Here is a 17,500-nt window from a genome sequence, read left to right on the forward strand (position 1 = left end):
CTTTTTTAGTTTTTTAAAGGAATATTCCAGGTTCAATGCAAGTTCAGCTCAATCCACAGCACTTGTGGCATAATGTTGATTACCACAACAAAAAAAAAATGTGTAACTCATCCTTCCTTTTCTTTAAAAAAGCCAAAATGGAGGATCCAGTGCGACGGATTCAATGGAAGTCAATGGGGCCAATTATTGGAGGGTTTAAAGGCAAAAATGTGATGCTTATAATTTTATAAAAACAGTTACATTCATTCCTCTGTTAAAACTAGTGTGTTATTTGTGCTGTGAATGTTGTTTAAAATAGTTATTTTAGGGTTAAAGTTGTAAAAATTGCTATAAATGTACTCAGAAATGGTTAATAAGCGATTCGATCACCCTAAAAATCATGTTTACACACATGTTGTTTACGTCTTGTGGCTACGCATTTGAAACAGTGAGTATTTTAACCTTTACCGTTTGGCCCCATTGACTTCCATTGTAAGTGCCTCACTGCCACACAGATTATTTTTTTTTAAATAATGGAGGAAAGGAGGGAGGAGTTTAAATAAATTGACTTAATTATTCCACAAATGCTATAGACTGAGCTTAACTTGCATTGAACCCGGAATATTTCTTTAATTTGTTACTCAAAAAACAAGGGCAGGATTAGGTGGGCGACATGGGCAGTCGCCCAGGGCGGCATCTTGCGGCAGGGCATGGTCAATAATTTTGGGGCATTCTAATTTAGAATCACATACCACCCTAATCAAAGTGTATTCATCATTACTTGCTGTGATTAGTATAATTATAATATACCATTCATGAGTAATGGCAATTATATGTTATTTATGGGAGCTCAAACAAAATAAATCACAAATTGAAGAGTTGAAGTTAAAAGTTGAAGTAACTGAGATGAGTGACAAACATGTGAAATGCTGCTGATGACTAAATATCTCCCAGACAGTCACAGACATACTGCATGTCACATGTTCAGTGGGGTTGAAGGTCACTGGCCCACAACAACACTACCAGTCCAAAGTTACTCTTTATTATTACTTCTTTAAACACTTTAGAATAATAGTGAAGTCATCAAAACTATGAAAAATCACATATGGAAATGTACTTAGTGGCCAAAATAGGCTACACAAGAATATTCATGTGTAATATATGTCCATAAAAATGTGCCCCAATAATCAAAACAATCGTCCTGGAACGATTTCAACGTGACGCAATCTGACCATCTTACGGGACAAATCGCATCATTTTATCTTTAAAAACTGGACGATCCTCTATTTTACGGGATAGGTGGCAACCCTAGTTTCAGATGCCATTGTAGAAATGTAGTATTCACAGTCAGCCATGATTACTTTAATCAATGAGTAAAAATGTCAAATAACAGGACAGTTACTGAGATTAAGCGAGTTGTATTCGGCTGGTCATGTGAATCTAAAATGGCCGCCCCCATGTGCGGACCCTCTCCATGTAGAATAAAACAGCTTTTATAAGGTTACTGATATGACTGGAGTCTTAATTTTAATGTGAGTGCTCGTGATTTCATACATATTGTGATTGCACAGTTACAATTCATGTCTTTAGGAGTTCAACTTTTTTAATGAGGAAAAAATGACAGAGTGCACCTTTAATTAATAGACAAGAACATTAAAAACATATAATTGCATTCAACGCTAAGGGGATTAAATAAAAGTGCAAAAATAATTTATACATAGATAAAAAGAAAAATACAAAAGAGGGATGGGACATGGGAGAGTAGTCAAACATAACAGAGTCAAACTAAAAAATATATACAATAAAAAGTGTAAATAATAGAGATACGGGGTAATATAATACAAAAAGTTGTATAAAGACATAGCTTTGCCTTTTATATAGCTTTACAGAAAAAGTCTCCAAACCAACATTTTTGTAATTACCTAAAAATAAAGCATCTCTACCATATCGAACGCTTTATAGAAATCTAAGAAAATAATAAATCAATTTTCAGTACATAAATATAAGTAGTCCAACAAGTCTAAGACTAATCTTATATTATTTTAAATATATTTTCTTTAAGAAGCTAGATTGGGCCTCATCTATAATGGGGTCCATAACTGACTTGATTCTATTTGCAAACATTAAGGCAAAGATCTTATAATCATTACTTAATAGAGAAATTGGCCTCCAGTTATCTAATAGCAATGGGTCTTTTTTTGGGTTTGGAATCAATGTTATTAATCCTTGAGTTAAAGTAGGTAGAAGAAATGTATAAATTGTATAAACCTCTTTAAGAAAGGGGGCAATAAGATCAGAAAGGTTTTTATAAAAGTCGGCTGTGAGACCATCAACCCCAGGAGATTTGTTAACCTTAATAAGTGCGATATCGTTTAAGACCTGCTCTTACACAGAGCTCTTTTTGCACTGGATCGATGGTCTTAAAATTAATTCCAGAAATAGAGTTCAGAAATAGAGATATTATATATTTTTTACAATAATGTAAAGACATTATATTCATTAGATAGTGCAACGGTTTTCAATGCTTTGCAGATCAAATCCGCGGGAGAACCACAGTGACGTCATGACGCACAGCGTCACGGCTCAGAGGGTCATGTGACCGGTGTTGCGAGGAAGCGCAGTCTGTCAGAAAATACTCCCGAGATGAGTCGGTCGATTATCAGCACAATATTTGCGCTTTTGAGCGTTTTAACAGGTACATTTACATAATACTTCATGATTGACGTGTTTGTGGGTTTATTATGCCGGATATGTGTGTGTTTTTAACATGTGTTTAAAGAAATAATGGCGACTGCAAAGAGATGCCGTAATCCGCAGTCATATATATATATGTGTATATATATATCTTTTTGATCGAATCTGATGTGATTTATATAATTAAATGCATTCAATCCTTCTATATATGTGTAATGCGTTATATATTGTATATAAAATGCTTAGGTAATCAGATAAAACGCGTTTGAGTGTTAAATGTTCATGTAGAAGAGGAAGCTCGAGCAGGTCATGTGACCATGTGACAGTCACGATTGTGTCAATATTATAATATAAATATATAGAATATTATAATTATTATTAGTTTAGACTGATCAGTATATTAGTGTAGTTAAGGCACACTTAAAAATATTACATTTTATTGCAGTCCTATAATTAGTATCCCTATATTCTTATTCAAGTTATTTTATTCTTTTGTGAGAATCTGTAAAGGCTGTTTTGTGTCTCTATCTGTATTATTTTCAGGTGTTTTGGGGGATAGTTTGACCATTCTTCGCAGCCCGCAGTATGTGAGTTTCCGGGATGGACAATGGCCCATTTCTGGAGAAAAGATCCCTGATTTAGTCGCCCTGACTATGGGCTTCTCCGTTCGAGAGGTACATGTGCTTCCAAACCTTTAATAGAGTTCATGTTAAATAAACATGTTGTTAAACTGATGGTTTGTGTTTGCAGGATCTGGACTGGCCAGGTCTGTCTGCTGGTTCCCTGTTCCAGCGCCCTCGTGCAAACGCTCTGATCGTTGTCCGTGGCGTGGACAGTATCGACCTGCCCTCAAATGTTTCCTCTTACCCTCTTGAAAATGTGAGCATTAGTTATTTTAAAATCAGTCTGTAGTGCATTAGCTAAAATCAAAGTTATGTCAGTCTTGCTTGTTTTAATGCGTTTGATTTAACATATTATCAATTTGATGAGTAATGTTGAAGTTCTCCCCAAAAAAAGAGATCAAAGTTAATTTTTTTAAACCGTTAAAGCCTCCCGAGGGAAATAAATGTCCAGATGGTATTTCAGTATTGTGTAGTTTCCCTTGTAAACTTCCCTTGTGTATCATAAGAGTGATTTCTTCATTTGCACTTCTCTTTTATCTTTCTTTCTTTCCCATTATTTATTTGTTTCTTTTCCTTTCTCTCTCTTTCTTTCAGTCCTTCTTTAATCTCCTCTTTATTCCTTATTTTTATCACTCTATCTATCTAGCTGCAGTTGAAGTCAGAAGTTTACATACACCTTAGCCAAATTCATTTAAACTCAGTTTTTCACAGTTCCTGAGATTCCACACGCTTTTTCAGTTCTGCCCACAAATTTAGTATCAGATTGAGGTCAGAGCTTTGTGATGGTCACTCCAATACCTTGACTTTGTTGTCCTTAAGCCATTTTGCCACAACTTTGGAGGTGTGCTTGGGGTCATTGTCCATTTGGAAGACCAATTTGCGACCAAGCTTTAACTTCCTGGTTGATGTCTTGAGATGTTGCTTCAATATATCCACATCATTTTCCTTCCTCATGATGCCATCTATTTTGTGAAGTGCACCAGTCCCTCATGCAGCAAAGCACCCTCACAACATGATGCTGCCACCCCCATGCTTCACGGTTGGGATGGTGTTCTTCAGCTTGCAAGTCTTGCCCATTTTCCTCCAAACATAGCGATGGGCATTATTGCCAAGCAGTTCAATATTTGTTTCATCAGACCAGAGGAAACTTCTCCAAAAAGTAAGATCTTTGTCCCCATGTGCACTTACAAACTGTAGTCTGGCTTATTTATGGTGGTTTTGGAGCAGTGGCTTCTTCCTGGCAGAGCAGCCTTTCAGGTTATGTTGTTATAGGACTTGTTTTACTGTGGATATAGATACTTGTCTATCTGTTTCCTCCTGCATCTTCACAAGGTCCTTTGCTGTTGTTCTGGGATTGATTTGCACTTTTCGCACCAAACTATGTTAATCTCTAAGAGACAGAATGTGTCTCCTTCCTGCGCGGTATGATGGTTGTGTGGTCCCATGGTGTTTATACTTGTGTACTATTGTTTGTACAGATGAACGTGGCACATTCAGGCATTTGGAAATTGCTCCCAAGGATGAACCAGACTTGTGGAGGTCCACAGTTAGTTTTTTCTGATGTCTTGGCTGATTTCTTTTGATTATCCCATGTTGTCAAGCAAAGAGGAACTTAGTTTGAAGGTAGGCTTTAAAATACATCCACAGGTACACCTCCTATCAGAAGCTAACAGGCTAATTGTCTAAAGGCTTGACATCATTTTCTGGAATTTTCCAAGCTGCTTAAAGGCACAGTTAACTTAGTGTATGTAAACTTCTGACCCACTGGAACTGAGATATAGTCAATTAAAAGTGAAACAATCTGTCTGTAAACAACTTTTGGGAAAATGACCCCTGTCATGCACAAAGTAGATGTCCTAATCGACTTGCCAAAATTATAGTTTGCTAATATGAAATCTGTGGAGTGGTTAAAAAATGAGTTTGAATGACTTCAACCTAAGTGTATGTAAACTTTTGAGTTCAACTGTATCTATCTTTCCATTCTTTCGATCTTTTGTTTTTTTTTTCTTTCTATTTTTTTCTCCATTTACTTTTCTCTTTCTCTCTTTTCTTTCTCACTGTCTTTTTTCTCTCGCTCTCATTCTCTCATTCTTTCTTTCAGCCGGTTCCATTCACTCTGGACAGCGTGGCGAACACCGTGCACACCCTTTTTGCAGACAGCACCCCTGTAGTGTTGCAGCTCGCCCCCAGTGAGGAGGTATGAACATTATTGATAACATTATCAATGTTAGAAACGTTTAAGAAACTTATATAAACCCATCTGATGCAATGTGAGCCCTGCAGAGCTGATTCTGTTCATTCTAAGATAGAGCTGGACAATTATGAGAAAAATCTGATTTCTATATTGTAATCATGATTATTTATTCGATTAATTGTTCAGCTCTATTCAGAGATGAACTATAGCTTAGTTTTTGTGTTCATTGAGTGAGTATCATGAAAATTGTCAAATAATATCTGGATCATATTTCACCCCCAAATCAATATTCATATCAATATTTAATATTTAACATGAATACAATTTTGAGCCTGTTTTAGGATTATTTATAAAAAATAATGTGACAAAGTGTATCGTGACAGTATTTTCATGACAATTAAGCACATTTCCCACCCTAAATGTTGTAACTGTAAAAATATATCTCATTTTCATTAGGGCTGTTATGATTGATTAATTAATAATTGCAATTAAACTCCAGAAAATGAGACACAAACATGGGGCATTACTATATTGACTTAAAATGACCATATTTGAGCATTTAAATGTGATTGGAAGTTGAAAATAATCGCAGTTATCTCAAATAATCGTGATGGGCCTACTTCTCATTTTTATTAAAAAAATAAAAATAAATATAAAGATATTTAGTTGTAAAGTACTTTAGAAAGTTTACATCATAGTATTTACTGCACATCATTTATGTACATTTTATTACATACTTTTTGGGAGTGTGTGTATATGTATATATATATATATATATATATATATATATATATATATATATATATATATTATTTATATTTATATTTAATTTTATTTATTTTTCATTTATAGAACTTGGGAGGGTGATATGCTCAATTATCTTGCAAAAATATTTATTTCCTAAAAATATGCTTCATTTATTCTATTTAAAAATTGTTTTGTATTTTTTTGAAATGTATTAAAATATGTCCTGAACATTTGTTCAAGTGATTCACCCAAAAGTTGCTTTGTTTGTCCCTACATAGTGAATTAACATATTGTGAATGAGTAATATTGAAAGAAACGTTTTAATTGTGTTTTTAGAGGCTGTATATGATGGGAATGGCCAACACCGTGTTTGAGGACCTGGCCGTCACTCTGCAACAGATTCGTGGACGTCTGTCCCAGGACGGATCCGTGCTCACTTCCCTTCCTCTCGTCTCTCTAAGCCGTAGTAACGAGGTGAAGACGCGTACGCTTTACCCTCACCTCTCTAAAACTCTGGCAACGTTCAGTTCTCTGCATAGAAATACAAATATAGATGTGCTTATTCAACCAAATCGTAACCAAAAACGTTTGGGTTCTGTGTTCTGTTCTATTCTAGACTTTGTAAACCAGATTTCTAGCCAATACCAAACAAATGTAACGTTCTAGACTGCCACAATCAAACTTCATGCAGGACAGTTGGTGGTTTCTCAAAGAAGAAACCATCTTCTCTATTGCAGAAATGGTCAACATGTGAAAGTAGTTCAGTTAAAGGATTATACCATCATTCAGTAGGTGTACAATGTGCTTTTTTAAAGGCATAAAACGCCCTAGCCTAGGGTTTAGTCTTAATATACCTCTGTCTGTGTTTGTGGTTGTCTTCTGTTTTTTTAGGCTGATCTTCTCTTCCTTTCTGAGGTTCAAGTGCTGTATGACATCTCAGCCTTGGTGAGACCCACTTTTTGAAGATTTTGTCTCATGAGTTTTACTTTGCTTTCTGATTCTTTCTGTGGCCATTATTTTGGCCATTATGTGCCATTTAGGGGCCGCTTTATTTCAAGCACTCGTTGTAGTAATATGGGAACTTGTAAACATCAACATGTAGTTTTTAGTACTAAAGTATTTTAAAAGTTACTGGTTCTGTGTTGTTAAAGTAGTGGTTGAAGTGTTTTGTTTGTTTGATATAGCTGCAGAAACACAAGCATCTGGCTAAAGACCCGGCTCCTGACCTCTACTCTCTGGAGCTGGCGGGACTGGAGGAGATCGCCCGCCGCTACGGCACAGACTCCCCTCAGTTCCTGGATGGCACCAGGATCCTGGCGTCTGCCCTGCAGAAGGTAGAGACCACAAAGACTTCTCTTAAGTGCCTGTGTTGTTCTAGTTTTATGTTCACTGACGCAAAGGTCTCAAACACAACAATGGCTCCCAGTTTCAAAGGCTTCCTTTTTACTTTTCGGCATGATTCATGAAATGGGACACGCGTGTCAAATTGCAAATGAAACAAAGATAACTTGGTCGAGGTGGAAATTAGTGGCACTAAAAGTCTCCACATTAAATTGTATGAAATCATAATGATACTTTAAGAATTCAATTCCAAATCTATTTATACATTTTTGGAGAATATATATATATATATATTTATTTATTATTATTATTATCATCATTATTATTATTATCCTTTACATAATATGACATGTTGTATTTCGCAAAGTTTTCTGCTTCAGTTGTTGTTGTGTTGATTCACATTGTTTCTAGATTATTGTGCAAAGTGATCAGATGCATTTGAAATAATTGAAAATGCTTCATTGGCCAACAAAATTAACTTAATCACAAAAACCAAAATTTCACAGTTTTTTGGTCCTGGCTTAAAATGACCAGCTCACATCATTTCACTAATCATATCAGCAGCACCTGAAAAAGTGTGAATGAGTACTAGTCAGGTGAACTCCCTCTATCTGATTGGATTATAAGAGCAGACTGATTGCTATAAAAGGAGGGAAGAAGTGCTTCCAATCATTGTGTTCTTGTTAGCAATGGTTACCTCTAAAGAAAGACGTGCAGCCATCATCACTTTGCATCAAATTGGCCTCACATGCAAGGAAATTGCTGGAAAGAATATTGCACCTGAAAGAACCAATTACAGGATCATCAACAACTTCAAGGAAAGAGGTGCAACTGCAGTGAAGAAGGCTTCAGGACGTCCCAGAGTGTCCAGCAGGCGCCAGGACGTCTCCTCCTGAGGAGTCAGCTATGGTATCGTGTCACCACCAGTGCAGAGTTGCTCAATAGCAGCAGGTTGGTGTGAGTGCATCTGCACGCACAGTGAGGCGAAGACTTTTGGACAATGGCCTGGTGTCAAGAAGGGCAGCAAAGAAGCCACTTCTCTCCAAGAAATAGATCAAGGACAGACTAAAATTCTGCAGGATGTACAAGGATTGGACAGCAGAAGACTGGTGCAAAGTTATTTTCTCCGATGAAGCCCCCTTCCGACTGTTTGGGACATCTGGAAAATCGATAGTCCGGAGAAGAAAAGGTGAACGCCACCATGAGTCCTGTGTCATGCCAACAGTGAAGCATCCAGAGACCATCCATGTGTGGGGTTGCTTTTCATCACAGGGAGTGGGCTCGCTCACAATCCTGCCCAAAAACACTGCCATGAATAAAGAATGGTATCAAAACGTCCCACAAGAGCAACTTCTCCCAATGATCCAGGAGCAATTTGGTGATAATCCGTGCATTTTCCATCATGATGGAGCTCCATGTCACAAGGCAAGAGTGATCATGAAGTGGCTCGGAGATCATTACATTGAAATTTTGGATCCGTGGCCAGGCAACTCCCGGATCATAATCCCATAGAGAACCTGTGGTCAATCCTCAAAAGGCGAGTGGACAAGCAGAAGCCCACAAATTGTGATCAACTCCGAGCACTAATAAGGCAAGAATGGATCGCCATCAGTCAGGATTTGGCCCAGAATCTGATATCCAGCATGCCATAGTGAATTTCAGAGGTTATGAAGAACAAGCGTCAACACTGTAAATATGGACTCTTTGCATATATTGAATGTTTTTGCCAATAAAAGCCTTTAAAACTCATGAAACGCTTATCATTGTTTTCCAGTATACCATAGAGACATGTGACAAAATAATCTACAAATAAGCTTATTACAATCTTTTCACACAAAATTCTATTTATATATTATTTATATACTGTTTGATTTGTTTGATATGTTTTCTAGAACAAGTCTAGAATAAGCAAATGGATCTTGTTTATATTGTTACTGGAAAATACAGATTTTTTTAAATTTATTATTTATTTGATTAATTGTTCAGCCCTATTCAGAAATAAACTGTAGCTTAGTTTTAGAAAATTATTTTTTTCAAATATATTTATTAGGGCTGTCAATCGATTAAAATTTTTAATCGAATTAATTACATGGTGTCCCGATTTATTTAATCGCTGAGAAAGCCCCTTGTATAACAATAATTCAATATATAAAGATTATACATATTTATATCAATATATAATTATACATAGTTATCTTTTAAATATGTAACATTTTTACATTTATTTATATATATCATAAAAAATAAAATGGTTCACTGTTTCAAGTTAAATATAGTTTAATACTCAATCTTTAAACACATCTTGAGATCCCTTAAGTCGCATTTGTGCTCCATCAAGTCTTTTGAACGCAAGAACGTAACGCATGTCTGTGTTGTTGCTACTGAAGTGTTTCTTCACTGTATAAACTGTGTGTTGCTCATACAGCTGCAGTTTCACTTACTGCCCCCTGGAGTAAACAGGTGGTACTACAAGCATTTCTCAGGAATCTTCCTTATTACGGTGCGATTATTTGCGTAAATATTTTAAACGCGTTATTTTTTTGTCAAATTAATCGCACTGAATTAACGCGTTAAATCGACAAGGGGCAAGTGTTTGGTGTCATTGTTAATACATTTAATGATTTAGATTATGATAATTCAGAGACTCTCAGCCTAAGAAATTGCTCTCAAAAAAATTATCCAAAAATATACTTTTTAATTATTATTATTATATTTCTGATTTAACATTATTAGTGTAAATAAGGTGGCTCCGAAAAACTGCTTTTTTATTTATTTATTGTATTCCCAATCATGTTAACTGTATCTGAGAACAATGTAGTGTTGATACGACAAAGCAATTAAAAGTTATAACATCGCCAAAATAATTGATCATCGTGTCCAAAAATGTCTCCAAACAAATGAATCATAATAATTGTACATAAGAACTAATTACACATCAAGAATATTTCTGATGAAGCATAAAAACTTCTCTAATCAGTTCCCTTTTTTGAAACATGACACTAATTTTTTTTGGCTTTTGTGTACGAAGTTCGCAGATGACGTCTCTAGCGTCTACGGAAACAACGCAGTCGTTGAAGTCGTCACAGTGAAGACGTTTGAAGCTCCTTTGACCAGGAAGTCGCGCTCCATCCTTGAGTCCAAACAGATCGTAAGTTTAATGCAATCGCCTTCCGTCAGGCTAGTTTTGTTACTCTTAGAAAGCCTTTATATTTATCAATGTGCTAATATTGGAACAGTTCCACATTTTCAGCATTATTTTATTCATCAGGGGATGAGAAGGAAGAATCGATTCAAGACCACTGCTGTAAGAAGTTAAAGTTGATTGATTAGTCAGTTGTAGTTAGCTAGCTAGCATCAATATTTAGCCAAGTCAGTATTTGGTTCAACTTTGTGACTGTCACCTTTATCAAATGTAACCTGTAGAAACCCTCCCACAAACTGACCTACTGTCGAGCATTATTTTAACGCTAACTTGTGGTTGTTGCAGAGTAACCCGGATAGCCCCTACAACCTGGCGTACAAGTACAACTTTGAGTACGCCGTCATCTTCAATATCATTCTCTGGCTGATGATCATTTTGGCTTTAGCCGTCATCGTCACTTCGTACAACCTTTGGAACATGGATCCAGGATATGACAGCATCATCTACAGGATGACCAATCAGAAGATCCGAATGGACTAAACGCTGACGTCACCTCCCATTCCATGTAGTGTTGTGTGTGTGTTTGAGTGTGTGTGTTTTATTTTTGGGTGTATTGCTCCCATTTGAACATGTATGATGTGTGTCTGCCACATAACTGCTCATTGCACAACCGCTTTGTCATTATGTCACAATCAAACTCACGAATAAGGATTATTTATTGACGCTTGTCATTGGATGGAGAAATAAAATCTTGAGTGTCGTATCTTGTAGATTTCCTTAATAAAACATAGTTATAAATCTACTGAGGAGTTCAGGTGTTCAGATGTAAAGACTTGAAATGTAACTATTTATTGATTGTGCTGTTTTCCTTCTGAAATACTCGTGTATTTGCACACTTCCTGTGTACATTTGCTATAAATGTCATTTTCATTGAATATAAATATACAGTGTAAAATTAGAGATACAATATGACTGTTTGTTGTGTACAGATGTTGCCCGCAATTCATGGTATGTTGTGGTGTTGTGTATCTCAAATAAAAGAAAAAACATCAGTCACTTAATAGAAGTTTCAATGTGTTTATTTGTCAAATCATGCAACTGCACAGCAGCGTCATTATCGTTAAAGAAAACTAATATGAAACCTTTTCTTTAACTGAAATAAATGGAAATACTGGAACTAATCTAAAATACGTTTTCATTACTCCGAAACTAACTTAAAATGTTCAAATTACAAGTTGTCTTTTTTTTGTACAGTATATCATAAAATTTGAAACCATGACGATCCAGATTAAACATTTAAATGCAACTAGAGAGACTTCATTTATTTTTAGCATATTCATTTTCAAAACTTTAACAAACTTTGAAACAAAATGAAATTGTGTCATTTTCAAAACTTTAATATTTAGTTTTACACAAAATTTGAATCAAAATGAAATTGTGTCATTTTCAAAACTTTAATATTCAGTTTAACACAAACTTTGAAACAAAATGAAATTGTCATTTTCAAAACTTTAATATTCAGTTTTACACAAAATTTGAAACAAAATGAAATTGTGTCATTTTCAAAACTTTAATATTTAGTTTAACACAAAATTTGAAACAAAATGAAATTGTCATTTTCAAAACTTTAATATTTAGTTTAACACAAAATTTGAAACAAAATGAAATTGTCATTTTCAAAACTTTAATATTTATTTTAACACAAAATTTGAAACAAAATAAAATTGTGTAATTTTCAAAACTTTAATATTTAGTTTAACACAAAATTTGAAACAAAATGAAATTGTGTCATTTTCAAAACTTTAATATTTAGTTTAACACAAAATTTGAAACAAAATGAAATTGTGTCATTTTCAAAACTTTAATATTTAGTTTTACACAAAATTTGAATCAAAATGAAATTGTCATTTTCAAAACTTTAATATTTAGTTTTACACAAACTTTGAAACAAAATGAAATTGTGTCATTTTCAAAACTTTAATATTCAGTTTTACACAAAATTTGAAACAAAATGAAATTGTGTAATTTTCAAAACTTTAATATTTAGTTTTACACAAATTTGAAACAAAATGAAATTGTGTAATTTTCAAAACTTTAATATTCAGTTTTACACAAAATTTGAAACAAAATGAAATTGTCATTTTCAAAACTTTAATATTCAGTTTTACACAAACTTTGAAACAAAATGAAATTGTGTAATTTTCAAAACTTTAATATTTAGTTTTACACAAATTTGAAACAAAATGAAATTGTGTCATTTTCAAAACTTTAATATTTAGTTTTACACAGAATTTGAAACAAAATAAAATTGTGTAATTTTCAAAACTTAAAATATTACGTTATTTTTTCTTTTTTGTTTTGTTTGTTAATGATTACTCAATTCAATATGTTACGAAATTGAAATGTGTACATCAAATTGCAGTTAATGCATTAATTAAAATAACAAAATATACCAAAAAAAGAAACTCCAATACACTGAATCTGACAGTTATTAAACTAAAATGAAAGTATAAAGCATGAAAATAAAATAGAAATACATTTTAAACTACAATAGCCCTGCTGTACAGAAAGTTGCCAATAGTAGCTATTTGTTTTATTAGAAATTGTAAAAAAAATTAAAATAATAAATAACATTTAATGAAATGTCTGGACTCATTATTGTATTTTGCCTCTCATTGTTTGTTCATAACAGGAAGTGTGTTCCTTTTTAGCAGTTACATTTCAAAAGGTTATTGTTGCGTAATGCAACGTCTAGACATTGTCTCATTTGTTTGTCTTGGGATCATGTGATTGTTTCATATGCCCACAAAACACTTGACCAGCAATAATCACAGTAAAACATGCATTAGTGTCAACATGTACAGTTATAAAGGTAACCTTCAAAGTGCACAAAACTATTTTTGTATATTTCTGATGTAATTCATTGCTTGAAAAACCATTTAAACCAGCCTAAAGTGGTTTACTAGTGTTAGCTGGCAAACGTGCAGGTGAAGTTAGGTGGTTTTAAAGCACTTATGGTGCGCCATATCAAGACGCCAGGTTAAGAAACCTGAAATAAACCATTTTAAATCAGTTTATCATTTTAGTCTGGTTTAAAGTGTTTTTTGAGCAAGGTTAGTACTCATACATCATCTGTTCCTGCACAGTAATCCACAGGGGAAATATCAACTATTACAATCAATCAGTGACAAAATATAAACGTGAAAACTTTCATGATTTATGTCAGCATTCATCAAATCTCTGGTTACTTGGCAGCAGAATCAGACCAGTTATATTTTTGATAAATAAGTAAATGGAGGCAGGAAACGCAATGAGCTTTAGAAGACTTCAATCTGACTCTGCTTGTGTCAGTCACTGCGAGATCAGAAAGTCCCACACGAAGAAGAAGACGACGCCCCAAACCTCCTGAGCATCATCTTATGTTGCGGTTACGTTTATCTGGAGTTTGCTTTGGATTCTGGAGAAGCTCATAAATACTGTTGATCTGATTTGGCTTTTCTTCTGTGGAATATGTGAACTCGATCTCAGAATACTACAAGAACAACAGAGATGTAAATGAGCATCTGACAGTACATATTGTTTACATATATCTGTTTGATGTGTTGTTTAGGTTGTTTTCTGATCTGCAGAACGTCTAGAATACGTTTCCTAGATGTTTGTCAACCAGATCTTCTTCAGATGTTTAGCAGATGTAATTATATTGTGAACTCTTATGTTGTGACATACAGACACACACACATACAAATACACACACATACAGATACACACACACACATACAAATACACACACATACAGATACACACACACATACAAATACACACACATACAGATACACACATACAGACACACACACATACAAATACACACACATACAGATACACACATACAGACACACACACATACAAATACACACACATACAGATACACACATACAGACACACACACATACAAATACACACATACAGATACACACATACAGACACACACACATACAAATACACACACATACAGATACACACATACAGATACACACATACAGACACACGCACACACACACACAGACACACACACATACATACATACATACAAACAGACACACACACATACATACATACAAATACTCACATACAGACACACGCACATACACACACACATACAAATACACACATTCAGACACACGCACATACATACACACACACACATACAAATACACACATTCAGACACACACACATACATACACATGCACATACACACACACATACAAATACACACATACAGACACACGCACATACATACACATGCACATACACACACACACATACAAATACACACATACAGACACACGCACATACATACACATGCACATACACACACACACATACAAATACACACATACAGACACACGCACATACATACACATGCACATACACACACACACATACAAATACACACATACAGACACACGCACATACATACACATGCACATACACACACACACATACAAATACACACATACAGACACACGCACATACATACACATGCACATACACACACACACATATACAAATACACACATACAGACACACACACATATACACATGCACATACACACACACACACATACAAATACACACATACAGACACACGCACATACATACACATGCACATACACACACACACACATACAAATACACACATACAGACACACGCACATACATACACATGCACATACACACACACACATATACAAATACACACATACAAACACACGCACATACATACACATGCACATACACACACACACATACAAATACACACATACAGACACACGCACATACATACACATGCACATACACACACACACATATACAAATACACACATACAGACACACACACATACATACACATGCACATACACACACACACATACAAATACACACATACAGACACACGCACATACATACACATGCACATACACACACACACATATACAAATACACACATACAGACACACACACATACATACACATGCACATACACACACACACATACAAATACACACATACAGACACACGCACATACATACACATGCACATACACACACACACATATACAAATACACACATACAGACACACACATACATACACATGCACATACACACACACACATACAAATACACACATACAGACACACGCACATACATACACATGCACATACACACACACACATATACAAATACACACATACAGACACACACACATACATACACATGCACATACACACACACACATACAAATACACACATACAGACACACGCACATACATACACATGCACATACACACACACACATATACAAATACACACATACAGACACACGCACATACATACACATGCACATACACACACACACATATACAAATACACACATACAGACACACGCACATACATACACATGCACATACACACACACACATATACAAATACACACATACAGACACACGCACATACATACACATGCACATACACACACACACATATACAAATACACACATACAGACACACGCACATACATACACATGCACATACACACACACACATACAAATACACACATACAGACACACGCATACATACACATGCACATACACACACACACATACAAATACACACATACAGACACACGCACATACATACATGCACATACACACACACACACATACAAATACACACATACAGACACACGCATACATACACATGCACATACACACACACACATATACAAATACACACATACAGACACACACACATACATACACATGCACATACACACACACACATACAAATACACACATACAGACACACGCACATACATACACATGCACATACACACACACACATATACAAATACACACATACAGACACACACACATACATACACATGCACATACACACACACACATACAAATACACACATACAGACACACGCACATACATACACATGCACATACACACACACACATATACAAATACACACATACAGACACACGCACATACATACACATGCACATACACACACACACATATACAAATACACACATACAGACACACGCACATACATACACATGCACATACACACACACACATATACAAATACACACATACAGACACACGCACATACATACACATGCACATACACACACACACATATACAAATACACACATACAGACACACGCACATACATACACATGCACATACACACACACACATACAAATACACACATACAGACACACACACATACATACACATGCACATACACACACACACATATACAAATACACACATACAGACACACACACACATATACAAATACACACATACAGACACACGCACATACATACACATGCACATACACACACACACATACAAATACACACATACAGACACACGCACATACATACACATGCACATACACACACACACATACAAATACACACATACAGACACACGCACATACATACACATGCACATACACACACACACATACAAATACACACATACAGACACACACATACATACACATGCACATACACACACACACACATACAAATACACACATACAGACACACGCACATACATACACATGCACATACACACACACACATACAAATACACACATACAGACACACTACATACATACACATGCACATACACACACACACATACAAATACACACATACAGACACACGCACATACATACACATGCACATACACACACA

At 35.2% G+C, this 17,500-nt stretch overlaps 2 protein-coding genes across 2 annotated transcripts in view; one reads left to right on the plus strand and one right to left on the minus strand.

Annotated features, from left to right (window-relative positions):
- Positions 1–2,541: 2,541 nt before the first annotated feature.
- atp6ap2 (ATPase H+ transporting accessory protein 2) lies at positions 2,542–11,795 on the plus strand (the record flags this gene model as incomplete). The annotated part of the gene is made up of 9 exons (XM_052123740.1): positions 2,542–2,674; positions 3,217–3,347; positions 3,424–3,552; positions 5,398–5,493; positions 6,574–6,711; positions 7,129–7,182; positions 7,422–7,571; positions 10,607–10,726; positions 11,066–11,795. Coding segments are annotated over 9 exons (1,146 nt in total), but the record flags the coding sequence as incomplete, so codon positions are not given.
- Positions 11,796–13,191: 1,396 nt separating this feature from the next.
- Positions 13,192–17,500, minus strand: part of LOC127640917 (uncharacterized) — a 7,289-nt gene continuing 2,980 nt past the window's right edge. Inside the window, exon 5 of the mRNA XM_052123630.1 lies at positions 13,192–14,252. Coding sequence (XP_051979590.1) covers positions 14,133–14,252 — 120 coding nt within the window. The 3' untranslated portion in view covers positions 13,192–14,132. The remainder of the gene's footprint in view (positions 14,253–17,500) is intronic.

Source organism: Xyrauchen texanus, chromosome 50, assembly GCF_025860055.1.
Source record: "Xyrauchen texanus isolate HMW12.3.18 chromosome 50, RBS_HiC_50CHRs, whole genome shotgun sequence".
Lineage (NCBI taxonomy): Eukaryota > Metazoa > Chordata > Actinopteri > Cypriniformes > Catostomidae > Xyrauchen > Xyrauchen texanus.